At 33.6% G+C, this 27905-nt stretch overlaps 1 protein-coding gene across 6 annotated transcripts; it reads right to left on the bottom strand.

Moving 5' to 3' along the window:
- LOC111060167 lies at window positions 1-27761 on the bottom strand. 6 transcript variants are annotated; one of them, XM_039433846.1, is made up of 10 exons: window positions 27637-27761; window positions 24744-24997; window positions 23144-23266; window positions 20916-21003; window positions 15305-15378; window positions 12800-12892; window positions 9223-9369; window positions 7034-7167; window positions 2833-2920; window positions 1-436 (listed from the first exon to the last, which is right to left on the bottom strand). In XM_039433846.1, the coding sequence occupies exons 2-10, from the start codon at window positions 24882-24884 to the stop codon at window positions 290-292; spliced, it is 1035 nt and encodes a 344-aa protein (XP_039289780.1). In that variant the 5' UTR covers window positions 24885-24997; window positions 27637-27761; the 3' UTR covers window positions 1-289. The 6 variants fall into 6 exon arrangements, with proteins under 6 accessions (XP_039289780.1, XP_039289779.1, XP_039289783.1 ...); XM_039433845.1 differs by lacking the exon at window positions 27637-27761 and having other exon boundaries at window positions 24744-25100; XM_039433849.1 differs by lacking the exon at window positions 27637-27761 and having other exon boundaries at window positions 2-436; window positions 20927-21003; window positions 24744-24877.
- Between the last annotated feature and the right edge of the window lie 144 nt (window positions 27762-27905).

Genomic DNA, 27905 nt, shown 5'->3' with positions numbered 1-27905 from the left:
TACACGACTAGTTTCGATATTTATATGTCATTCTCAACAGCTTTCTCCGAATATTTCAAGGGTAATAGTTATTTTCTATAGTTTATTGAACAACCAAGAAGCCATATTAGAATAATTTATCAAGAGGTTAGTAGTTAGAAACCCCTTTCTAAGAGATTGCCAATCTAATACGACCAACCAAACCTGCAATCAATTCCTCCCAAAACTACACGCAACTGAGGTGTGAAGAGTTGTGTATGACGTAATTATGAGAAATACCGTATTCAAAACGACCAGCATTGTTCTAATTCTACTTGACCGGCGCATCGTAGAGCAGATAGTTGAGATTCTCCTTGACGTTGCTCTGCTTGGGGGCTCCGTGACCGGGGCGACCCCAGAAGTTGCACCAAGTTTCAAAATGACGTCTACTGTTCGCCAGGTCTTCAGTGTGGGCGTCCTGCATTCAAATTTGCTTGAATTAGTAGTTGTTGTTGCTTATATAGTATTAAAAGTGTAATAATTTATAAAATTAAATTTTTATCATACTGAGAACGTGGTGATTAATTTCTTTCATTGATGAAAGGACAAAAAAGTATTGAAGCTTATATTAGGTACCGTACAATAGTTATTTGTGCAACTAGTGCGCAAAGTGTCAGTTTGCTGCACCGAAAGAAACGTTTACGCCCGAGCCGTAGGCGAGGGCGGAATGGTTTCTTGAGTGCAGCAGAGGAACTTTGCGCACGTATTTCACATTAAGTTTTTCCTACAGTTACCATTGAATATGAAAAGTGGGTAATTATGGGTAAAATTGCCTGAAATCCATCAAATGTTTCTCTGTGTAATTTTATTATTGATAAAAACCTTAATCCTAAAATCCTAAAGTCCTCGTTGTCCTTGGTTATAATATATAATGAATAATAATTAGCGCGTTGTGCTTGGTTGCACCTCTGCTCACTATAGCAGCCACAGCAGTCACTGTTACCAACTTCATTTTCATTTTGCTGCACTGTTGCTCCATATAACCTACTAAGTATTTTGCGTTGCCATGTTACAAATCTGGAGTGCAGAAAAATTTTTCCCGCACTAGAGCGGAAAAGTGATTCTTTGCGTTCTGTAATCAGTGCAGCAATGGCCACTTTTCAACGTAACTGTAGGAAAAAAATATTTCATAATAAATAAATACTCTGAGTGAAATGGAGCAAAAATTATTCTCAATCCTATTATATTAAGCGAGCAATTTCTGTATATCTGTTTATATTTTCATATCTGGTTATTTATGTTCAACGGATCTCGAAAACGGCTCTAATGATTTTCACGAAATTTGGAACATATAGTAGGTTTATAATATAAAAATTCGATTGCACTAGGTTTCATCCCTGGGAAAACTCGCTGAAGGACATAAAAAAGATAATAACTATCCATCCTTGGAAAAACAGATGATAATTTCGTCGTCTGTCGAAACAGAATGCGTGTGAATGCGTGGGAGAGAAACATAATTATTTCCAGCTGTGTAATCAATAAGCGAGAAAAATTATCTAGAAATTTTAATCGACTTGATCAAAATAATCTGATTTGATGACATGACATGTCATCAAACAGGCTGTGCCTGCTGGTCCTTCCACAATCATTTTAAAGAATTGTGTTCTGTTTATCAATAGTTTATAAATAAATAAAGAGCGAAGTTCGGTGCCCCGATATTAGGCTATGATTTGAGTAAAGATTTTGAAAAAATCTGATTTCATAAGTGTAGGCTAACAATAACAATAATAATATCGTGTGACCTAGCTGGCTTAGGTCTGGTGTCAGAGTTTTCAGGTCGCAACTGATCAATTTCAGGGCCTCTGACATGACCCAACGACTGCTTTTTAGGCAGCCGGGACCGACGACATAAGGTGTCCATCCAAAACACGGATGGTTCATGAGGGTTATTATACTAGTATATTTTATATTATCAATAAAAAATATAAGAGCAGAGTTCAGGACATCCCAAGAAATTGGAAGTTGATTTTTTTATTGATAAGAGCATATTTACTGGAAGTTATACATTTTAAAGTTCCAAAACTACAATCAAAATACTTACTACATAGCCTACTACCAATAACAACAATTATAATTGTTCATTCTATTAATTGAATTACTCTACTTATTACGTGCCACCAAATCTATGAGACAAACCTCTTGTCATCATTATTATCACTCTACAAATCACTTATTATCAAATCATAGTACATATTATATTATTTATTATAATATCATATCACTCCATATACCACCAATTCATATTTATTTATTTAATCATTCTGAATTACACAACTTACAGAAAAGTAGCACAGGCTTATACGCCCAAAACGGTTCCAATTCTAATTCATACAACAGTCCAAATGTAGCTAGGTTATGTGTCACTTCAAAATTTCATCCGTGTTTCGGATGGACACGTTAAGTCGTTGGTCTCGGCTACCTAAAAAGTAGTCGTTGTGTCACTAACATTCTTCAATTCCTATGAGACAGATTCTTAATATATTGATTGAATGCCTTTATTGAGGGCGGAGTTATGACTCCAGGTCCTCTCTGCCACGCAACCCTAGACAAAGGTACCATCAAATGATATTTAGAAGGCACAGATAAAGCACGCTGCCACAGGGCTTCCACTAGCTGCCTCAGGAACGCGGAAGTGGAAATGCCATGTACCATAGTTCACCATAGTTGTACCACACTATGATACACTAGGTACTATGCACCATAGTTGTTCCATGAGTTCCGGACATTTCCAATTCCACGTTCCCGTGGCAGCTAGTGGAAGCTACCATTGTCTTATGTGCAGGCTGATTTAGAAATGGTTGAATTATTACTTACTCTGATCTTTTTCTGCTTGTAATGCACTTGGTTGGTAAGTTCAGATAAATATTCTTTCTCCATCTCCGGTTTATTCCAGGTCGGACTTCTGAAAAATGGAACAAATATGAGTTATGGTTAGGTAGTTATCCGAAAACATCGTAAATATAGTATAAAGTACGGTACCTACATAAACATCTTATTCAGATCTGAAGAATCTAATGTGTGGGGTTTTCTATCGAAATTTAAGATAGTCATTACTGAAGTTATCACGTACACCCTGAGTAGCTTCAGAGGTGGGTGATTGATACCCAGGTGTTGCTCCTGGATGACTTCGCTCAGTCGTAATATGGGCGGGGAAAGGAGGCAAGTAAAAGTTCCTCTTCCTTCTTCTTTGTGCCTCAGCTGGCGTGAACAGCACCTCCTGGTGCTTCTGACGGCGTGAAGGTCGCTCTCTTCTCTGATGACACCACTTTGATGTAATTTTGTATCGGCCTTACGGCCTCGGTTATGCTCCAGTGGAGTAGGAAAAGGAAAGACAGACAGGATAGGGACGGCAGACAACGGTCCGCTGTGCCCTGGGGAAATGGGAAGACAGGGACGGCAGACAACGGTCCGCTGTGCCCTGGGGAGAAGGAAGAATAGGGACGGCAGACAACGGTCCGCTGTGCCCTGGGGAGAAGGAAGAATAGGGACGGCAGACAACGGTCCGCTGTGCCCTGGGGAGAAGGAAGAATAGGGACGGCAGACAACGGTCCGCTGTGCCCTGGGGAGAAGGAAGAATAGGACGGCAGACAACGGTCCGCTGTGCCCTGGGGAGAAGGAAGAATAGGGACGGCAGACAACGGTCCGCTGTGCCCTGGGGAAATGGGAGGACAGGGACGGCAGACAACGGTCCGCTGTGCCCTAGGGAGATGGGAGGACAGGGACGGCAGACAACGGTCAACTGTGCCCTGGGGAAATGGGATGACAGGGACGGCAGACAACGGTCTGCTGTGCCCTAGGGAGATGGGAGGTCAGGGACGGCAGACAACGGTCCGCTGTTCCCTAGGGAGATGGGAGGTCAGGGACGGCAGACAACGGTCCGCTGTGCCCTGGGGAAATGGGAAGACAGGGACGGCAGACAACGGTCCGCTGTGCCCTAGGGAGATGGGAGTCAGGGACGGCAGACAACGGTCCGCTGTACCCTAGGGAGATGGAGGTCAGGGACGGCAGACAACGGTCTGCTGTGCCCTGGGGAAATGGGAGGACAGGGACGGCAGACAACGGTCCGCTGTGCCCTAGGAGATGGGAGGACAGGGACGGCAGACAACGGTCCGCTGTGCCCTGGGGGAATAGAAGGTCAGGGACGGCAGACAACGGTCCGCTGTGCCCTGGGGGAATGGAAGGTCAGGACGGCAGACAACGGTCCGCTGTGCCCTGGGGAAATGGGAGGACAGGGACGGCAGACAACGGTCCGCTGTGCCCTAGGGAGTTGGGAGGACAGGGACGGCAGACAACGGTCCGCTGTGCCCTAGGGAGATGGAAGGTTAGGGACGTACGGCAGCCAACGGGCCGCTGTACCAGGACAGGAGGTCGGGGACGTACGGCAGCCAACGGGCCGCTGTACCAGGAGCAGGAAGGTTGTGAGCGGAATGCTGTGGTCTGGGGCTCGTCCGGCCTTTTTATACTCCCCCAAAGTGGAGGGGATGGAGTTGAGCCGCCGCCAGAGGCGGTGGAAAACGTCTCGATGCGCGGAAGATGGTGCGCCTTCGGTACCTTCCTTATCTCCGCGGTCGGCTAGCCTTGCTGATAGCCGAGCGTCTTTCAATAATATTATTTATTATTTTCTTGTCACAATTTTACTTTGTGACACCCCACTCCTACTTGGGGGGGGGGGGGGTCGGAGCCCTCTATGGCACCACCTTTAAAGGCGTGAGCCATCTAGGCATCACCTTAACAGGTGTACACCTCCCAGGTATCACCTTTAGAGGTGTATGCCACTCACTATGAGCATCATCTACACCCGGTCCACCAGGTACATATTCACATCGTCCATCTGGAAATTGGACTTTTATGCGTGGCTTGCCAGCGCGTTTACGCTTACCAGGTGTTGAGACTCGGTGACACAACACTGGATCCTTATTCCTTGAGAGTCCTGGTTTGGGATCCTGGGACTGTGAGACTACCTCTTTGACAGTCGAAGACTGTGTTTGCTCTTCTACATCCGTATCAGTTGAGGAGGGTATTGACTCCTCCACATCAATGACAGTAGGGGGTGGTGTTGTCTCGTTCACATCCATGACCGTGGGGGGTGATATTAACTTTTCCACATCCCTCTCGGATTTACCACTAGTGTTGGTGGCTGGGGCATGAATTGTGGCCCGCCGTTCAGAGTCATTCATCTCATTCCTGTGATCCATCACTATGTTGCCCGAAGATGCTTGTTCTGGAATATATGACAATTCCGCCCTGGCATCAATCAAAGCATTGAGTTCAACTCTATTCAAACCAACCTGCATAAATATCCTTTTGTCGTGATCCTTGTTGTCCTGAGATTCGGGATTGTACAGCTGATATTGTTGGGACTTTTGTTGTCCTACTCCCCGATAAGGGTGATCGCAACATAATTGGCTGTCTTGAAGGATTCAATTGGGGAGGATCCCACTCCACCTCTCTTGTGAATGTGTGAATATTCACTCTGTTTTTACGCATAAATTCCATGCCTAATAGCAGATCTTGTTCAAGTCCTTCCATTATAGATGCCACTAGTGGAACTGTGATTTGTTCTATGGTCACATTAGTAGTCACTTTCCCATTTAACGGGGTTTGACCGTCCATCAGCTAATATCGCGCGGTGACGTGCTGGTTCTTTCCGTATCATCCCTATTTTCCGGATGACTTCATAGACCTCGTTGCTCATATAATTAGCTTCAGCACCCGTATCTAGCAAGGCCCGACACTTTTTACCACCGATTGTCACAGTAATGAATAGTCTGTTGTCACTTGATGACTCTTCAATCACAGGAATCCTGTGTGCCTTCCTTATCTCCGCGGTCGGCTAGCCTTGCTGATAGCCGAGCGTCTTTCAATAATATTATTTATTATTTTCTTGTCACAATTTTACTTTGTGACAAAGTAATAAGTAGAAACCAAGACACATGGTTCTTGCCAATTGGCAAGACACATGAAAACCGCTCTTATTATGCATGGAAGTAAAAATCTATTAATTAATTATTATTATTATTATTAAACGGAAATCCAAATTAAATGCTGTAATTCACCTCGAAAACTTCTGCTAATGCAAATATTTCCATCTAGCTGTTTACCCTGTTGTCAATATTTGCAGTAGCAGAAGTCTTCGTGGTGATTTAAAGCATTTAATTTGGAATTTTGCTTAATAATAAAATTGTTTCTCTTAAATAATATTGATCGGTGAGTTTATCCAACTATGTTATACTGGTGTAACTATAGAAATTCTATTGGCTGTAATTCACACAGCATTTAATTTGGATTTTCGTTCAATAACAATAATAATTAATCCATTAGCATTTGAATAATATAGCAATATCTCAGAAAATTCCAACATCTATTAATTATGAATTTTATAATTATACAGGTCATTGAATATTATTTGTAACTAGCAGAGAACTCATGCTCCGAAAGGGTCTAATTGAAAGTTTGACATACTGAAATCTTGAAGAATTTGATAAAAGAAAGTTTGCTTATGAACGTACGGGATAGGAAATTTACGAAATTCATCATCACGTCTGAACTACTGAACTGATTAGCTTGAAATTTTGCATATAGATTCATATTTTACCGAGGATGGTTATAGGTCTATTTTGAATTCTTGAAGATTTTAATAGGTCAAGTTTCCAATTTGTTACTTGAATTGAACAGACCCTTGCAGAGCACGGGTCACCTGTTAGTTAAAAATGATTGTCATTTTGCATATAGATTCTTAATTTACCGAGGATGGTTACAAGCCTATTTTGAATTCTTGAAGATTTCAATTGGTCAAGTTTCCAGTTTGTCACGTGAATTAAACAGACCCTTGCAAAGCACGTGTCACCTGCTAGTTAAAAATAAGTGTCTTGCTTAACATTCTGGTATAATTGGTTTGAACCAGGTGAAATTCACCACTAAGCCTTTTCCTTCCCAATCACATTCATACAATTTGTGATTGTATCCACAAATAAATAAATAAGATGAGTAAGTAATTGGAAAAAATGCGGCTAACCTGGCAGGTGGAGGCATGACTGGAGTTCGCAGCCTGGTATTGGTGACGTCAGTGGTGCTCAGAGGACAATGCTGGGGAAGAGCTCTTCTCCTGGCCAGCAGAGGAACCAATTCAACGCCACCAGTTATCAATTCCTACAAAACACATTCATTGTAAACAATTATAAATTGTATGTAAAATGCTAGTGTGTATTGCATCCATATAACTGTATGCTACAATGAAATTCACTGAAGTGGTAGACAGTTTCATTAAAACTGACGGCCTTGGTTCAATAACCTGAGATTCTTGACTGTATTTATATTTCAAAAGAAAGCATCATTCATGAGGAATGATGATTGTTGAAAATGAATCTCTTTATAGATTTTATTCAAGCAAAGAAAGACTTGAAGCGAAATACTAATTAATATACACATTAATTAATACATTCACATAGGTAGGTCTATTACATTGCACATAACTGAAAAAATCAAACATAATCTATACGGTAATAATAGAAAGATTCACTCAGGTGAAAATTAAGGTTAGTCTATTATATTATACCTAACTGGAAAAATCAAACATAATCTATGATAAAAGAAAGATTTACGCAGGTGCAAATTAAAGAGAACAAAATAAATATAGAATGATCAATGATGGAAATTGAAGAATAATTATGTCAAAAAAGAGATGCAGCGCACTACAAAGAAACATTTTGGAACTTCTTTCAAAAACTTTTTCGTTTAAAAAAATTCCATATACCGTATGGAGAACAGGGAACTTTTCTTTAGTAGATACGGTAGGATAAAAGATTGAACACGTTTGAGAGTTAGAAATCGCATAGTGGTACCGTATCTTAACGATTTTGAAATTGAACAATCAATATTTCATATCTTATATGAATTCCTGATGAATTTTATAATCAAAATAATTTCAATCAGTGTCTTAAGGTCTCAAGCTTTGTAAATAAGTTGTAAATAAGGTAGGTTTACTGAATATGGGGTTCAGGCCCTCAGCCTTGAAACACGTCCTAAATAATTTAAAATACACCCAGGTTTTATTTTAAAAGTGAAACTTTTATACCTGACACTACAGTGGAAAATATTTGATCAACTAACAACCCAAAGTAGAATGAAAAACTTTAAAGAAATATAACTGAGGCCTGGTTGCACAAAAGGCTGCTGAGTTTTAATCAAGAATAAACTCCACAAAAACCAATCTCAGAGGCTTTTTCGAAGAGAAGGCTTCTCTGATTGGTTCTCATGGAATTCAATCACAATCCTATACTATTAAACGAGCAATTTCTGTTTATATGTTTAGATATTCAGATGTTTATATGTTTGTATTTCACCAGATCTCGAAAACGGCTCTAACGATTCTCACAAAATTCAGAATATAGTAGGTTTATAATATAAAGATTCGATTGCACTTTCTCATCCCTGGGAAAACTCACTGAACGACATTAAAAGGATAATATTATTATCCGTATATGGAAAAACTGCTGATAATAATTATTTCGTCTTCTGTTGATGATGGAGGTGAGTGAGCGAGTTCATGTGTGTGGGACTGTGTCAAAATTATGACTCAGCTGTTGAACTTTTGTAATCAATCAATCAGGTACTTAGTGCATGTTGCAGAAAAAAACCGGGTTATTTTTAATCCTGATTAATTCCAGTAGTACCATTTTTTTGAAATGGTCTTCTCTGATTTGGTTCACGTGAAATTAATCAGGATTAAAATTTAACCGGCTTTTGTGGAACCGGGCCTCTGTGAGGGAAATTTTTGCATTCCTCTGGGAATTAATCTCAATTCACTGTGATTAGATAGAATAATTCTGTATGAAGTAAAGCAAGTGGTGGAGGACAGGAGAGAGGGAAAAGGAAGGAAAGGTAGACCGAGAATGAATTGGGAGAGTTATCTTGAAAGTCTGAGTCGCGAGAGAGAGAGTTCCATGAGGGAAATGAGGAGAATGGCTGAGGACCGGGAGGTGTGGAAGAGGTGGACCGAGGCTGGGACCCCTACGCTGTAGCGGCAGAAGGGGAAAAGAAAAAGAAGAAGATGAAGAACTCTGTATGAACTATGAATGTTATTATAATTTCTTCTTTCGTAATAATTTTTTTAAGCTTTTGTACTCCAGACCGAAGCTCGGTCCCCGATATTTGAAATTGAACAGGCTTTTGTGTAACCGGCACTGAGAGATGAATGAAACTCACCTCTGGAGCATGTATCTCTTTCCTCCTCTCCATGTCAGGGGGTGGGGGAATGGCTTGGTAGTTGGTCGATGGCCTAGTCTTGTACTGCTGCTCCCTCCTCTGATGTTCCTGCTCTAGTCTACGAAATGCGGGCTCTCCAGTCCAGCCCTACACAATTTTGAAAAATGAATTATTCAAAATAATAAAATAAGGATGTAATCAAACAGAAGAACAGAACATCATAATGCTGATAGTGAATGTTTTTGTGATTTTTTCTGGCTTCAAATTTATCAAGTTTTTAATATTTTTCAATTTATTAATGCATTTTCAAGTGTAATAATAATTTGTTTCATCTTTCTGATCAACCGAGATACCAAATTTTTTAGTATAATGTATATTTGGACTGTAAATTTTTGTGATCTTTATAAAAGTGTTTTCATAACCCCATTTGGACTATTTTTATCAAAATTAGGGAGAGGAACAGTTTTGGGTTTATCCTGTTGATTCTCTCCCAATCATTAATTTGATGTTGTGACTAAGGAATGTAATAAATGTAATAAATTTAACATTCTATAGAACATTAAATTAGAATCAATATGAAGTTTCGTGAGAGCATTCAATGATATTAACTTTTCATCAAAATTTTGGAGTCGAATGGTAAAGGCTCTTCCTAGTTTTTCCTCCATGATCATAATCATAAATATTATGATTATAGTGATTTGTACAATACGTGAAATGAATAAATAAATTATGATAGCAGGCACTCAATTAATCGAATAGAGCTTTTGTGATATCTTTATAGATATTATTCCAATAAGCGATAATCAGACTCAAATCGAACTAGTTAGGCGTTTATAAATAGTTATTTATATATCTAGAGTGAAAAGTACATCTTTTTCTCCCTGAGGGAAAAGTTTGAAGCCCCGAGGCGAAGCCGAGGGCAACAATTTTACTGAGGGAGAAAACGTATTTTTCGCTCGTGATGTACACAACATTTTTCCTCCATCTTCATTTTTTTATAGAAACTGCAAATAATATCATTTTAATAACTTACGTATTGGTGACAATGTTTCCTAACAACATAACCTGAAATCTGAAACCTAAAAACCGGTCGTCTGATTGGCACTGCCGATTGCGCTAACTATCGGCAAAAGTTGTAACAATTATATCAGCTGGGCATCTACCAAAAATGGCTGACTCCAGATCACGCGGTTCAGATTTGAATTGCAGATCAAAATATTTGTTGGCTGGTATTTTGAATAGAATCAAATATTTTAAAAATTGTATAAATTTTTATCGTCTACTAATATTAAGAATATAATATCAGACAAACTCTTATATTTCATGAGTTGATCAAATTTCTGGTTGTGGTATTGAATTCAGTTGACTTAATGACAGACACCTCTATTATGCTTTCTCATCTGAGCTTAGACCTTCTAACCTATTACAATGTAAGTTTCAAAATAGAGATGCTTCCCATGTTATTTAAATGGAGTCACTTTTACTCCCTAGGGAGTTTTCTGCTTTTTACTACCGAGAGCGAAAAAGTGACACTTTAGTATTAGGTTTCAGGGAGTAAAGTAAGTACTTTAGACAGTAGGTGGGGGAAAATTATATTAAGTTACAACATTATCTACTATTGAAATAGATGATAAGCCCTGGTGAAATGATAAAATCAGATTATATTAATCAACAAATAATGTAAAGGTATTGTGATAAAAAACTTACCAGTACAGTATCTTAGCAGCTTTATAAAACTAATGAAAACTATTTGAAAATTCTAAAGAGGAACAAGGAAAGTTAAAATAGAAGCAGATCTAGAATAATAATGAAAAATACAGCAGCATTTACCTTAAATTGATGAGTTGAGTAAGGGTACCTGAAAATGGTTACTGTATTATTATACTCTGTCCAAATTGGCATGAGCTCTGAAGGATTAGGCCGGCCATCCTACTATTCACACACACACGCGCAGTCTCTTTTTGTGTGTGCCAGTAAAGGGACGGTCTGCCTACCTGTATACTATGTAATATACATAGTGCCGGTTGCACAACAGCCGGTTAAATTTTAACCGTGATTAATTCCACGAGAACCAATCAGAGAAGCCGTCTCTCCGAAAGCGCCTTCTCTGATTGGTTCCCGTGGAATAAATCTCGGTTAAAATTTTACCGGCTGTTGTGCAACCGGACCATAGTATATCAATAGCGCAGGTAGGCCGGGCGTGTGTGCCTGTGCGTGGGGGAGCGAGGGTGGGCTTAATCTTTCAGAGCTCATGCCAATTTGGACAGAGTATAGCAACTACTCACCTAATGTAGTTTCATGGTCAGTTGGATGTTGGAATCGAGGAAAAATTATAATATTTATTAGTGAACTCCATTTCAATTATGTATTAGCCTATATTTTATTTTGAATCGACTAAAAATCATAAGAGAGAGCAGATTTGAAGTTCGATTGAGAACCCTGAGATCAAGCAGATGAAAGATGTTGTGCATGCATGATCTCTAATGAAATAATAACATGCAATATTAAGGAGTTGTTTATTCAGAGTGATTAATTCATTTATTATTTTCAATGTAAATAAAAGAACGATCAGGTATTACATAATATTGAGTGGTTGATTTATTTTGATAATACATTTTGGAGTTAATTATTAATTTAAAATTGAGATGCATCGGATTATATGATATCTATAATATTTTTGTCTAGTCTACTCCAGTTTCAACTTCACTTGTAGTAATGTGTATTTATCAAGGAGTTCAATATAAATTTATTAAAATGTAGGTACTTGATTTACAGATTACTGCGCAAGCTATCTTCAGAAACTACTTTGTTATACAGCATTTATATCTCTAAATTTGGATTGTATAAGATAGTCAAAATATTCAATATTTATTTATTTACAATGCAAATGACACTAATTTAATAAAATTGAAAGATAAAATAATAAGGTAGCCCTTGTGCTATTTTTCTTCCAAATTTATAGGTGACAAAGTCCAAGATAAGGTTAGAATATTTTACATGCACAATTTTTATAAAATGTTAGTCCAAAATAAACATTAAACTATAAATTTCAAATTTAGATAGTTTAAATTATTAAATTAATTAGAAATATTCCATGTATTAGCATATTTAAATAGTCTGAATTTGCACTTCTACTAGGAATGTAATTTTATAAAATTATATTCCATTCAATCAAGATTATGTTTAAATTCTCTATTAAAGGATTACTCCATAAGTTACTTGTTTATCAATTTCTCCAAGAATATGGGGTTTTTAAACTATGGTACCTACTTTCAAGATAAACAACTGATTTACACTTAAAAGAGTCTCTTGAAGAGTTAAAACTAGTTGTGTTGTGATAAAATAAAAAGGTAATTGATATAATATTTTATTGTGTTTCAATATACTTTCAGTAGCCCTTAAAAGAAAAGTAACTACCTACTTCCAGTTAGACTGGTGAATACAAATACCTGATCAGTCTTATAAAAGATTACAAAAGCTTTTCTAAAAGTATTCCTCAAAGTGGCTGTGAATACTTTGCCCTATGGGGTGGTTCGACTATTTTTAATTAGTAGCCCAATAGTGTGTCTTACAGTACCAACGAATGGAGGAAATTACATCCAATGGTACGAGGGTCTCTCCATGTGGGACCGCCTGGGCCCGGTTTCCCCCAAGGAGCATCAGCTGTTAACTGCATTCCAAAAAGTGCATTTTTCAAATTATTTGCACTCAACAAAATAAATTAATATGAATTTAATATCAATGATTTTATTCATGGAATCGTATTATTACGATTATTTGAGACTACATAAGAATTTCGTTATTCCTACGCTTAATGAACGAACAATATAATATGTATTTATAATAAATCACATTTTCTACTGTAATTTGTTACATTGTCTACTTAATGACTGATTATTGTTTAATCATTTACGATTAAAGTACATACAAATTTAAAAATTTTCAAATTTTAGTTCGCGTTTATTCATTTAATTCCAATTCAATTTGACCAGTCAGATCTATTTATATTTATAATAAAATTGTGTTAATAAATTACATTTTCTACTGTGATTTGTTACATTGTCTACTCAATGGCTGATTATTGTTTAATCATTTACGATTACAAATTTAACAATTTTTCAAATTTTAGTTCACGATTATTCATTCAATTCCGATTCAATTTGATCAGTTAAATCTATTTATATTTATAATAAGATTGTGTTAATAAATTATTACATTTTCTACTGTAATTTGTTACATTGTCTACTTAATAACTGATTGTTTAATCATTTACGATTAAAGTACATACAAATTTAACAATTTTTTATAATTTTAATTCACGTTTATTCATTCAATTCCAATTCAATTTGACCAGTCAGATAATTGTTTAATAATAATTACGACACTCTCATGCAAGGGAAGCATGGAAGGGGGAATTGTGAATTTAAATTCTGATGTAGGCTAAATTGAAAAAAAGTGAAAAATAATTTAATTTAAAATACAATCAGAGTTTATTTTACGCTCTCATATTTATTTACAATAATTGAGTAAAAACTTATCAGTAATCTACTGAAATAATTATGACTGAAGTAAGCTAACTATAGCCTTTTCTCTAACTGTACTATATTCTCTCATAGAATGCTTCTCAGAGAAAGTATCTAACTGATCAAATAGAATTGGAATTAAATGAGTAAACGTGAACTAAAATTTGAAAAATTGTTAAATTGCATGTACTTTAATCATAAACGATTAAACAATAATCAGTCATTTAGTAGACAATGTAACAAATTACAGTAGAAAATGTGATTTATTAACACAATTTTATTATTAATATAAATAGATCTAACTGATCAAATTTAATTGGAATTGAATGAATAAACGTGAACTAAAATTAGAAAAATTGTTAAATTTGTATGTATTTTATAATCGTTAATGATTGAACAATAATCAGTCATTGAGTAGACAATGTAACAAATTACAGTAGAAAATGTAATTTATTAACACAATTTTATCATAAATATAGATAGATAAAATCCCCAAATTAAATGCTGTAATTCACCCCGACGACTTCTGCCACTGCAAATATTGACAACAGGGTAAACAGCTAGAAGGAAATTCGATGAGCGCTACTATACAAAAATTATTTGTCAGCCCGGGGAATGACAAATAATGATTGTTCCCGGGATGACAAATAATTTATGAATTGTAGCGCTCATATAATTTCCATATAGCTGTTTACCCTGTTGTCAATATTTGCAGTAGCAGAAGACAAATAATGATTGTTCCCGGGCTGACAAATAATTTTTGAATAGTAGCGCTCATCGAATTTCCATCTAGCTGTTTACCCTGTTGTCAATATTTGCAGTAGCAGAAGTCTTCGGGGTGAACTAAAGCATTTTAATTTAGTTTTTTCGTATGATAATAATAATAAAATTCATTAGCATTTGAATAATTGCAATATCTCAGTAATTTCCATTTGTAGTTACCTAATTATTAATTCACATCAAGACTTGGTGACTTCTGATTGTCTGGATGAGTCCAACCAACCACAAAACACACGGAGGTTCCAAGCTCCAGTTATTTAGAACAAACTGATCTCATTCATAAACGCGCCAAGTAAATATTACATATTCCTCAGAGATTTAAAATCCATTTTAAATAAATAAATTAATTAAATTTTAAGTGACTGATATCAAATTCAATCAGTTAATCAAGGTGACATGAATTAGATTTTATCAGTTCCACATAATCTGTCAATTAACAATACATTGGTATTGACAACATCATTGTAATGTTACAGTTTTAATGTTTACAATTAAAAAAACTTTTCAAAATCAACGTCTTATTCTTTCAATTATTGAGAAATATCACAACATCCCTTACCATACAATCAAATCATGTCAATTAACATGTGAAACTCTCAAAATCCTATTTATTTCACCTTAATATGATATTCCATACCATTTATATTATCAGCATTTCAAATTATGTCAATTTAATTAACACGTGAAACTCTCAAAATCCTATTCATTTCACCTTAATAAGTAGATATTCCATAGCATTTTTTATTTAGTGTATTTTAATTATTTATTCAGTTACTTACAAGTTTTTGGTCGAAACTCGTTGATTTCCTCATAGCTTCGGACAGAAGATGATTCCTGTATCCCACTAAAGAATCTGCAGACAAGAATGTCCACCACGAACAGAGTGTGAAGCAGAAAAGGAAGACAAAGAAGAGGAAAAGAGAAGAGAAACAATTTTGTTACACATGCAAACAGAATTGGAAAGACTGAGAGTGCTACGTGGAGATATCTCCGGGTTTGTGAGTGGTCTACCGAGAGCTATGAATGAGTGCTACAAGAGGAAGGGTTGTATTGATTCCATTGTACAGTCTATCTTCTTCAATGCCTAACTCCAATTCACTTTTCTATTCAATGAGCAATATATTATCTGATAACTCAATTAGATGAAGCACTAATTTCCACGTTATTGTGCATGAAAGAAGGAATTTAACGATTAGCTTTGAATCAAAATTTATGTTTCTAGTTTGTTTCCATTTTACCGTCTGTCTTATTCAATGCCTAACTCCAAATAACTTTTCTATTCAATGAACGATCTCGTATCTGATAACTCAATTAGATGAAGCACTAATTTCCACTTTTGAAAGGTGGAATTTAATGATGTTTTTAGATCTAGATTTATGTTTCTATTTTACCGACTGTCTTATGCCTAACTCCAATTCACTTCTCTATTCAATGAACAATCTCTTATCTGGTAGAGAGTTAGTAGGGAGGATATTTTTAATATTCTTTCCGAAGAATGGACATTGATATGTCCAAAGCTCCGCCAATTTATGTAGATGCATAACAATATAATTATTATCTATAGTTATTATATGAAAAATTGCTTTTTCATATCATATACAGTTCAATAATTATTTTCTTAATTTGCTATTTATAATTTGCTGTATTGTAAGCTATTGTATATAAGTGTATAAGCCAGTATATATTGTAATCTACATAAATAAAGTACTCAATCAATCAATCTGATAACACAATTAGATGAAGCACTAATTTCCACTTCATTGTGCATAAAAGAAGGAATTTAATGATGAGCTTTAAATTTAAATTTATGTTTCTACTTTGTTTCCATTTTATCGTCTGTCTTATTCAATGCCCAACTCCAATTCACTTCTCTATTCAATGAACGATCTCGTATCTGATAACTCAATTAGATGAAGCACTAATTTGCCACTTCATTATGAGTGAAAGGAGGAATTTAACAATAGGTTTAGATCTAGATTCATGTTTCTACTTTGTTTCCATTTTACCGTTTGTCTTTTTCAATGCCTAACTGGAATTCACTTCTCTATTCAATGAACAATCTCTTATCTAATAACTCAATAAGATGAAGCACTAATTTCCACTTTTGAAAGGTGGAATTTAATGATGAGTTTAGATCTAGATTTATGTTTCTATTTTACCGACTGTCTTATGCCTAACTCCAATTCACTTCTCTATTCAATGATTCAATGAACAATCTCTTATCTGGTAGAGAGTTAGTAGGGAGGATATTTTTAATATTCTTTCCGAAGAATGGACATTGATATGTCCAAAGCTCCGCCAATTTATGTAGATGCATAACAATATAATTATTATCTATAGTTATTATATGAAAAATTGCTTTTTCATATCATATACAGTTCAATAATTATTTTCTTAATTTGCTATTTATAATTTGCTGTATTGTAAGCTATTGTATATAAGTGTATAAGCCAGTATATATTGTAATCTACATAAATAAAGTACTCAATCAATCAATCTGATAACACAATTAGATGAAGCACTAATTTCCACTTCATTGTGCATAAAAGAAGGAATTTAACGATGAGCTTTAAATTTAAATTTATGTTTCTACTTTGTTTCCATTTTATCGTCTGTCTTATTCAATGCCTAACTGGAATTCACTTTTATATTCAACGAACAAACTCTTATCTGATAACTCAATTAGATGAACCTTTCACTTTATTATGCATGAAAGGAGGAGTTTAAGTTGTATTTAGATCTGAATTCATCTATCTTTCTTGTTTGATTATACATGTATAATATGGCTTTCCAATAGTAAATAAAAAATAAATCTGAGAACCCTTTTTAAAATTATTTAATCACGACATGTTTCTGCCTTATAATGCAATTATTATCAAGTGATTGGAAAATAATAGTTTATTACTATAGTCTACTTTCTAATAGTTTATTTCTAATTTTTTTAATAAAAAAGTTCAACTTTACTCCCAAACTAAAGGCATTTTTCGGGACTGAACCCAGAAAACAGATTTTTGTTAACTGTATTAATTCAACTGTATAATTTTGTGCGTGTGTAAATGAGATAAATAAATAAGATACATCACGTTTGTATAAGGTTTATAATGTTCATATTAACTTTATTTTCAAAATGGGTAAAAATATTAAACTATCATTTTTATTGTAATATCAACCAAATATATGTTGAGAGTTGGAAAGATACCATCAGAGACTATCCATCATTCATCATTATCATTCCAATAAAAGTCTGTGCTCTTTCAGCTCCTTATTAGCTTCTACTAATAAATGCAATATTATTCATTTCACAAAATATGTTTTTAGCAGTTTCATTCAAGAACAAAAAAAAAACAAAAAGAGGAAATGTTTTTATTCAGTCACCTATTGACTAAGGCCCGGTTACACAGAAGCCGGTTAAATTTAAACCGTGATTTATTTCACGAGAACCAATCAGAGAAGGCCTTTTTGATAAGACGGCTCCTCTGATTGGTTCTCGTGGTATTAATCATGGTTAAAATTTAACCGGCTTTTGTGCGACCGGCACTAAGCAAAATAGAGGGAATAGAAAGTCGGATAAAATTATATTTGAAAAGCTAGTTAATAACTTTGAATTTGAGCTCAACAAAGAGTTGCTGCTGACAACAGTTTTATTTATTTATTTATTCGTTGATATAATATACAAATCATATGAATATGATCGGGATAGAACAACAGGCATAGCCCAAAACTATTATGTTCCCAAATTTTTATAAATAAATTTTTATGAATTTTTATTCTTTCATACTGGGAAGATTTTTTTTTCTTTACAAAGCGAAGATTAAAATTTGCTTTTCATTTGAATGTACAGAAAAAGTATGTATGCAAGAGTAAGCTCATTTATTGTAGTTCATTCTTTTTAGTCCATTAATTGTAGTTCATTTATTGTAGTTAATTTATTGCAGTTCATTTATTGTGCTTCATTTATTGTCTATTTCTTGTAGTCCATTTAGCCCCTTTCCATCATCCATTTTCTTCCCTATCATTTCTCCACCCCAAACCACAAGCCTGTTTGCCAATTTTGTAGTTATATTCGTGATGTATGGGAATGACTTTCCCTCGTTTGAACTCAGACAATATTCGAACCAACATAAATCACATTGCGTTCAGCTCAATGTTTTCTTTTCCCTAATCCTCTTTCTAGTTCTACTTTTACGACCCCAAAATGGCAGTTAGAACTATTTCTTCTTCATACTCTCCTTTATTCCTTTTCCTTGTTTTTCTCTTCTTCTCACTTCCTCAACGATTTGCGATTATTGTTTGAGACAGGCAAATGGACTACCTGACTATTTCGACAAGCTTACTAGCTTCTCAACTCCATTTCATCATGCCAACTACCTTTCAAAAACAGGCCCTCATACCATCACTATGATAACGACTTTACCATAAACAAGTAATGAAGTTTATCTTTCTCTATATGAGGTATATCTCACTCTCTCTTTATCTCTCCATTCTTTCTCTATGACTTAACGTTCTCGAACTACAACTCAACAAACGGTCTAATAACATTCCGTTTTACGTTCATTTTATATCAGTTATTGTTTTCATGTTTAAAAGCTATGGGTGGGCATATTGGCTGAATGGTTCAGCATGCATGACTTTAAACTAAACAGGTAATGAGTTACAAGTTAGTTTCAAATGCAATTTATAATTGGATTAACTACATAGTATAGAGCAAAGGGGGGATTCACTTATTGTTAGTAAATGTGTTACAAGCTACAGTACCGTATAATAGAGCTACCTATATCTTCTTCATAGATTATTGTGACCTTGCCTGTATACAGTCAACCAATCATGTTTTGTACTAGGTCATCATAAATTACAGGTTTTTGTTTCATAAAATAATAATAAAAATATAGAGTTTAGTTATAAATATGTGCAAAACATGTTGTGACAAAATAATTTGAAAGGGTACTGAGATTTATATTTTTATTTATATTAAAAGTAACCCTAAAGAAAAAAGAGAGTTTAGTTAGCTTATATTAATTACAACTCAAGGCTTTATCTTATTCAATCATCTTTTCATCTTATCTTTCATCAAGGCTCGATCTTTTAATCTTATTTTTAAAAAAACACGTTTTTACCAAAGTAGATACAATTTTGAAAACTATTTAAATACGATAAAGGCTGAAACAGAAGCTATAAGTTAAACTGTAAAATCGAATTTAAAAAAAAAAAACACTTTTGAAGTGGAAATACACTTACTTCTGTAGTGACGATCGTTTCGACCTGTTGTTGACTAGTCAGACTAGTCTGATGATGACCAACAACAGGTCGAAACTGTCACAGTCAGACTAGTCTGATGATGACCAACAACAGGTCGAAACTGTCACAGTCAGACTAGTCTGATGATGACCAACAACAAGTCGAAACTGTCACAGTCAGACTAGTCTGATGATGACCAAGAACAGGTCGAAACGATCGTCACTACAGAAGAAAGTGTATTTTCACTTCAAAAGTGTTTCTTTAAAATTCAAGTTTAATTTTAACAGTGAAAAAGTATGGATATACAACAGGTTAAACTGTAAAGCTGATGATGATGTGTTTTTTAGTATTTGGTTGGGATATCAAATTATGGAGTTATCTACTCATTATGCTTATTTATGTATAAAAATTGACCAATGGTGTGCCTTTTGAGTGCTTGCTAACATCGGACCCCCTATTTATGTTATCAAAGAATACATATAAGAGCTATATACAGTACGTTACATTATGTAATAAAAGTCCTATTTTATATGAAACTATACTATAATGATGTAATACAGTTCTATTATGAGTTCCTTGAACAGCCATTCAAAACATATTTGAGAATAGGTTACAGATGGAATTAAATAGAGAATGCATTTATTCAACTGCTAATTAATATAAAATTATTATTTAACGAAAATCCTGAATAAATGCTGGGTAAGCATTCCTGACTAGCAATTGGGAGGTACCGGGTTCGATTCCCGGGCTGGCAACTAATTTTTGGATAGTAGTTCTCATCGAATTTCCATCTAGCTGTTAACCCTGTTGTCAATGTCTGCAGTAGCAGAAGTCTTCGGGGTGATTTACAGCATTAATTTAGGATTTTCGTTAAATAATAATTTGAGAATAGGTATTTTTAGATAACTCATGGTGATGGACGGAGTCTTAAAATACTCTATTTATATTTATTTATAATTATTCAATTGTCAGAGAATTGTTAACAATAAAATTATTGAGTCAAAAGAATTGAGATTCAATTATAGCCAGTGTGTGGAACCTCATTGTAATTCGGATGATGTGTCAAAATTTAAAAATGTATGATGTTTATGAGCAGAGATATGAGAAGTTGATGGAATGCGATGATGAGAATATATATGTCAGTTGGATATCTACCTAGCTCCAACCTGTATCTGTGTTTGTCATAAGGCGACTGGGAGAAACGGTAACACCTTTGGATAGACCTTCGTATCTCCGGCAAAAACTGCAAGTGCAGAATAATCAAAATAAACAAACTAATCAAAAATAATGGAATCGAATTCAAAAATTGTTGAATGGCTGAGAATACATTTATAGAATGTATAGTTATATACCGATTATCAATAATGATTCCCATTCATTCAAATTGATTTTAGTGTGATAAAAGTGTGATTGAAGTGTAATAGAGAACAGAACAGTTTTTCTTATTTATAGCTCTAATTGAGTTGGAGAAATACGGTATGGTTTTTGTGTAAAATTTGTTTCAGAAAACTGTACAGTACAGAGATTTACTGAATTCATTTATAAATAAAATAAATAAATAAATAAAATGTTTATTTCCCAAAAAAAAACTAAAACTACAACATCAATTACACAAAATATCAGATAAATTACAATATTACATACAATAGTTAGTTACAAAAATTCTTATAATGTGTCCTCTACTTGTTTAGATTTTTCTGTGTGGAAATTGACCTACTCCACTATGGCGTACCATGTTCTAGAGTAGGTTTTGTTAGTTTTTTTTTGTGCGTATTATTAATTATTTAGTGTTTAGTAAGTCATTAGGTGGTTAGTTGTTGTTTGAAATAATGTTTTCTATGTTCTGTCTTCCTTTGCTCATCAACCAATTGTGTACTATTGTTTTGAACTTCCTATTTATATTGACTCATTAAAAAGTTTCATTTTCAAATTCAAAATTCATAGTTTTCATGTTTATTTTGGACTAAAATTTTATAAAAATTGTACAAGTGAAATTCTAACCTTATCTTGGACTTTTTGTCACCTAAAAATTTGGAAGAAAAATAGCACAAGGACTATCTTATTTTATCTTCCAATGTTATTACATTAGTGTCATTTGCATTGTAAATAAATAAAATAAAATAAATTAATAAAGATCCAATCAGACGCTCAATGTAACACGAAGCAGACTGCATAAAACTGATCAAAAAGTCCCTCGAATGTTGCAATTAAATTGATGAATAGGCTTCCTATTGAGGTGAGGCAGCTTAATCACAGGAGGTTCAAACAGATTTTAGAAATATTTCTCTTTATAAACCCCTTTTACTTAGTTAAAGAGTTCATCGGCATGAAAATGGATGTAGAAGATTTCAATATTTAGAATTTATTAATATTACTGTTATATGAATAGGATTAATATACCGTACATGTTTTTATTGTAAATGTGACTTTGTATTGTTTTTAATGACAGTATTTGTATTGACTGAGTGTTGTTTTGTTACTGTTATATTGCCTATATATGTCGAATTGTGACATCCTGTTTTTTGGCTAATAAATTTATTTATTCATTTTAAACAGTCTATTACATAGATCTAAATTGATACAACTAATTGTTTGTTTTTTTAATGCGTTAAATTTTTCTACTACAGCAGCCTACTCATTAAAACATTTTTGGATAAGATAAGATAAGATATTTATTGACAACTGTTACTAGGCTCTTGCCTATGGTAACATTTACAAAAATTGACATAATAAAATTAAATTAAACTTAAGAAATAAATAATTATTTTAGTTCCGCATTAGTATTAATAATTACAAATATTGAAGAAAATAATATTGTACATATTGAGCCATCAACATCAACTGAAGTATTATCACATTAGCAAGTTGTTATTTGCATCCATGTGGAGTGAAACTTATCATGAAAGTATACCATGAAAAATTGAAGTTCATAATAAAATACAATAGAGGGAAGATGAAATAGGTGATAGATAAACTATGAAGTTGGTCCCATTACAAAACATTGTGATCAGACTTTTAATAAAAAAAGAGAAGTAATAATGAAACTGATGAAACTTGGATAGACAGATAAGACAATAGATAAATATAGGTGTATACATGTAACGGTAGCAAATTTTCGAGTCTGAGTTCATATTTTATACTGATCCTTGGCGAATAAAAACGTAAATGTGAAATACCTATATATCTATACGTACCTGTATCACAGCACATTCCCAATAATCATTAATCTGATTTTGAATGGAATTGAAAATCCATTTTACTACTTGAAAACACCGAACACAATCATGCCCAAATTCCAGAGTGCACTGATGACAAACAAAATTTGAAGTGTTTGATAAACTACTATTGCTTTAATAGTAAATGCAGTATTATCCTAGGCCTACCTGTTTTTGGTCCAACAAGTGATAATAATGAATACTGGTTTTTCTTCTGCGAACATCTTCAGCGTTTGGCGCCCCTCCTCCGGGTTTTCCCCATGGATCATAGTTGGCGATCAGTCTCCGCACCTGAAATCAAGAACATAGACATTAAAAAAATTGAAGATTACAGTACCTCATTTCTTCAAACATAAGAATACTGTACCATTATTGTTATATTTCCTTCAGATACTGTTGTTGGTGAGATGTAGTGATATTTATCCACACTGGAATATTGTCTAGAAATATCACGAATTTATTTATTAGATTAAATGAAAAAGACTAAGAAATTGTCAAAAAACCACTGATTTATTGATAATTAGAAAGACCGGTTTCGGTTATTACACCATTGTCAATCTCTGATAAACTATCAGAGTTTAGTTAGTTTATCAGAGATTGACAATGGTAATAACCGAAACCGGTCTTTCTAATTATCAATAAATCAGTGGTTTTTTCTTTTTTTAAACTATCAGAGTTTAGTTAGTTTATCAGAGATTGACAATAGTGTAATAACCGAAACCGGTCTTTCTAATTATCAATAAATCAGTGGTTTTTTGACAATTTCTTAGTCTTTTTCATTCAATATGAATAATTACCACAATATCAACTTCTCAACTACACAAAAAGTTATTTATTAGAATTCATTTCCAGACAACATTCCAGTGTTTTTCATTATATTATCACAAACTACGAGTAAAACAAACTGTGGTTAAATTAAATTCCAATTTTTACCACACGCAAACAAAAACATCTCAGATCTGTACACTTTATTATCAATTTAAACATTTTGCATCTATTTGTACAAAGTTAATTGATAGTTTTTGAAACACAATCACTTTTATCATTTCATTTTTCTCTTTTTTTGGATGAAACCGGTTGTGTCTTGGAAAAAAGCGTACTAATCTACAATTGATTCTATTAAAAACAATATAAGAGTATCTTTGTAGCAAAGAATCTTTATAGCAGTATATCTCAGGTATAATTTTCGAATGTACCGTTTTCATCAATCAGCTAGCTTAATTATGGTTTATGCAAACTATCTATGGAGCAGAACGACTGTATGGATTCGTAAATACAGTACATTATGCACTTGACGAGGAAACTATACCTATCTGTTCTATTGAACTTGTGTGAAAATTGATAGCCGATTATTCAGTCAGACACTAGCCTAATAATGGAGTGAAAAAAAATGATAATTCAGTGAAAGTTCAAATTTGGAGGTTCACTACATTGGAGGTTGGAGGATGCTTAGGTGATTTGAATTGAATATTTCAACTATTTTCTTTATCAACTCCTATTTTAACTATTTTAAAATAAGTGTTCCTAGATCTATTATAAAACTTGGTAGTACCAAGTAAAGTTCCTAGTTTCGTTCTTTCGATAGTTGAATATTTGATGTGGGAATGTTTAGTTTGTTAACTTAGTCAGTCCAGAAACTAATTTCAATAAGATGATTTAAAGCATACTTTCGTTTCTAGATCAGATCTCCTTACTTTACACGAGAAACATTCAAATTAAATTAATTTATCATTTTATTCCTATTTAATTCAAAAAAGACATAGCCTACCTCACTCTGATCCATTTGTTTCTGCCTGATGCGCTCTTCCTTCCTTCTCTGAACCAACTCGAGGCCTTCCTGAACCATCACTCTCTCTTTCTCTTGCCTATGTTTCAGATGTGAGAGACTTCTGTCTTCTGTAGCATACATTGCTTCAATGTATCACCGAGTTCTCAAGCATTTCACGTCAGCTACCAGCTATTATCTAATTGTATCTTACGGCATTGAAGCACAGCCATGTTGTCTGTGGAGAGTATTTTTCCCTGCGAGAGAAAAATAATAATAAACTCAGAAAAGAAGGTGATATTAACGTTTTAAATCAACTAATAATTAGTAGACTATTTTGGAAATAATAAACTATTAACGTTTTAAATCAACTGATAATTAGTAGACTACATTGGAAATAATAAACTATTAACGTTTTAAATCAACTAATAATTAGTAGACTACATTGGAAATAATAAACTATTAACGTTTTAAATCTACTAATAATTAGTAGACTACATTGGAAATAATAAACTATTAAATCAACTAATAAAATGGCAACTTTCAGATGTAACAACTTCTAATTTTTGAATCAACATATAAAAGTTTTGAATCAACTAATAAAATTAGTAAACTACATTGGAAATAATAAAAAACTAACGTTTTAAATCAACTAATAATTATTAGTAGACTATATTGGAAATAAAAAACTTTTAACTTTTTAAATCAACTAATAATTAGTAGACTACATTGGAAATAATAAATTATTAACGTTTTAAATCAACTAATAATATTAGTAGACTATTTTGGAAAAAAACTATTAACGTTTTAAATCAACTCATAGTTAGTAGACTACATTAGAAATAATAAACTATCAGAAAAATGTGATATTAACATTGTTAATTGAATAATAAATAATAGTATACTATTTATCTGAAATATAAAGAAAATAAAAATCTCAGTACCCTTTTTTGAAATATTTTATCACTACATGTTTCGGACATTTAAGCCATTTTCAAGTTACATTAATCTTGTTCAAATATACTATCAAATTTGGGATGTAGACTATTGACGTCATTTCATAAGTGAAAATATTCATTTTAAAACTGAAAAAATTAAGTTTGTAGAGTGAATGTTGCGTAACTTTTCCATAATGAATAAAAGAACGAATAGATGAATTTATTTCCTCCTCAAATTACATAACATAAAATATAATCAGAAATTAAATAGTATTTTGGAAATTTGACCAATCATGTTTCCAGTACTAGTGTGATCAGATAGACGAAAAAATTAACAAGGAAAAAACATTATGAAAATTAATAAACAATAGAAAAAAAACTAGTATAAAGTAAGAATTGCAGAGACTTGAGAGATTGTGAAAAAATGAACTATATTTTCATAAAATTTATAGTGGATTTTTTGACAATTTCCAAGTCTCTTCAATTAAAAAAAAATCATCACCTACAGTGGAGTTTGAAGGCACAGAGCATAAAACAAGACAACAGTATTTGAAAGCAGTACCAAAGAGACGCTAAACCCAAGATTTGAAAACTTATTTATGAAAAATATTCACAATAATTGGGGAAGAAACAACAAGTTTTCAACCTGAAATATACTATGTATTATGATATGTTTTGTAGCCATAATATAACTCAAATCTTATGTGGAGAATTACGATCTTTCTTTGCTTAAATTTCCGAGGAGAAAAATGCTTGATTATTTTATGATTAATTATATCAATGATGTTTTCCATTACAAAATTTGTCTACTTATATTAATAATTCCATTATTTTGCTTTCATACTACAAGCTTACCATGTAGGCATACATCAGAAGTGTTTATGTTAATGTTTGTGAAGGGACGGATTCAAGGATCCAAAGGTTCAAAGAGCCTCACACGTCAAACGAAGCTTATTGTGTCCCAAGTATGTTAGTTGGGCAAACCAATGCCTGTGTCATTATTATAAATGAAAAAGACTAAGTAATTGTAAAAAACACCTATTTATTGACACTTAGAAAGACCGGTTTCGGTTATTACACCATTGTCAATCTCTGATAAACTGACAGATTTTTTATCAGAGATTTATTGATACTTAGAAAGACCGGCTTCGGTTATTACACCACTGTCAATCTCTGATAAACAGTCTGTTGACAATGGTGTAATAACTGAAACCGGTCTTTCTAAGTATCAATAAATCTGTGGTTTTTTGACAATTTCTTAGTCTTTTTCATTTAATATGATAATTACAACAATATCAACTTCTCAACTACACAAAAAAAAGAAAAACCTGTGTCCTTTACAAAGTCCAGGAATACATCTGAAAACTTTATATCTTTCATCTTTATAAAGAGCTTAAGATAATCACTGTCTTATCGTTTATGTTTGAAATTTAATGTGATAATCACTGAATATTTATTGTATTTTCGACAGTTGAATATGAATAATAGGCCTACAGTGAAAGATGCTTTCAACTTTAATAGGAATTTAATTTTTGATTCAATATTGACAACTTTCGTAGGTAACTAGGGGAATGTCACAATGATTTACTAGGGGAATGGGGCAACATTTACTAGGGGCAATATTACTAGGGAAATGTCGCATTGGCACTCTGATTCTGAATAATCCTTGAAATGATAACGAATTATAATGAATTTGATTCATTATAATGCATTAAAAAATTAATTCTCAATGAATTTTTAAATTCTTTTAATGTATTCATGGAAAATCATTTTTGAAAATTCAAACTCTACATTCAATCTGAATAACAGTTATATCTTTCAATCAATTGGATACCAATTAATCTCGGGAAATCAAATCAAGCTAATAGTAGTTGTTAATCGAACCTTGAACAGTACCGGTATCCTGCATGCTATAACAAAAAAGAGACAGAGCTTCTCTCCCGAAGTGAATTACCTACCGTACGGTTCCACAAATACTTCAAGTTTGACTGACTTCAAATATTATTTGTAGCCCATCGGCTCGCCTCTGAGTGGAAGTTGAGGATGGCACAGACTGCATTATGAAAAAATATAGAAAACAAGATGGGAGGGAGAAGGTAAGACCGATGATTGGGTTCTAAATATTGGAAGAAAGAAAGAGAAATGTGTGTGAGGGTTAGACAAGTTGAAGAGAAAGGGCTGATAGACCGGGAGGAAAAATATTACAAGAGCACGCGCTGGAAAATGA

The sequence above is a fragment of the Nilaparvata lugens genome, chromosome 8 (genome assembly GCF_014356525.2).
Source record: "Nilaparvata lugens isolate BPH chromosome 8, ASM1435652v1, whole genome shotgun sequence".
Lineage (NCBI taxonomy): Eukaryota > Metazoa > Arthropoda > Insecta > Hemiptera > Delphacidae > Nilaparvata > Nilaparvata lugens.
The sequence above is the reverse complement of the archived record's forward strand: the minus strand, read 5'-3'. Positions and strand labels throughout refer to the sequence as shown.

Coding starts and splice junctions, on each gene's coding strand:
- LOC111060167 (XM_039433846.1), bottom strand. CDS start 24,884: ATGTATGCTACAGAAGACAGAAGTCTCTCACATCTGAAACATAGGCAA. Junction 12,893..15,304: donor CGAGTTTCGACCAAAAACTT/GTAAGTAACTGA, acceptor TTTGGAATGCAG/TTAACAGCTGATGCTCCTTG. Junction 437..2,832: donor ACAAGCAGAAAAAGATCAGA/GTAAGTAATAAT, acceptor ATTTGAATGCAG/GACGCCCACACTGAAGACCT.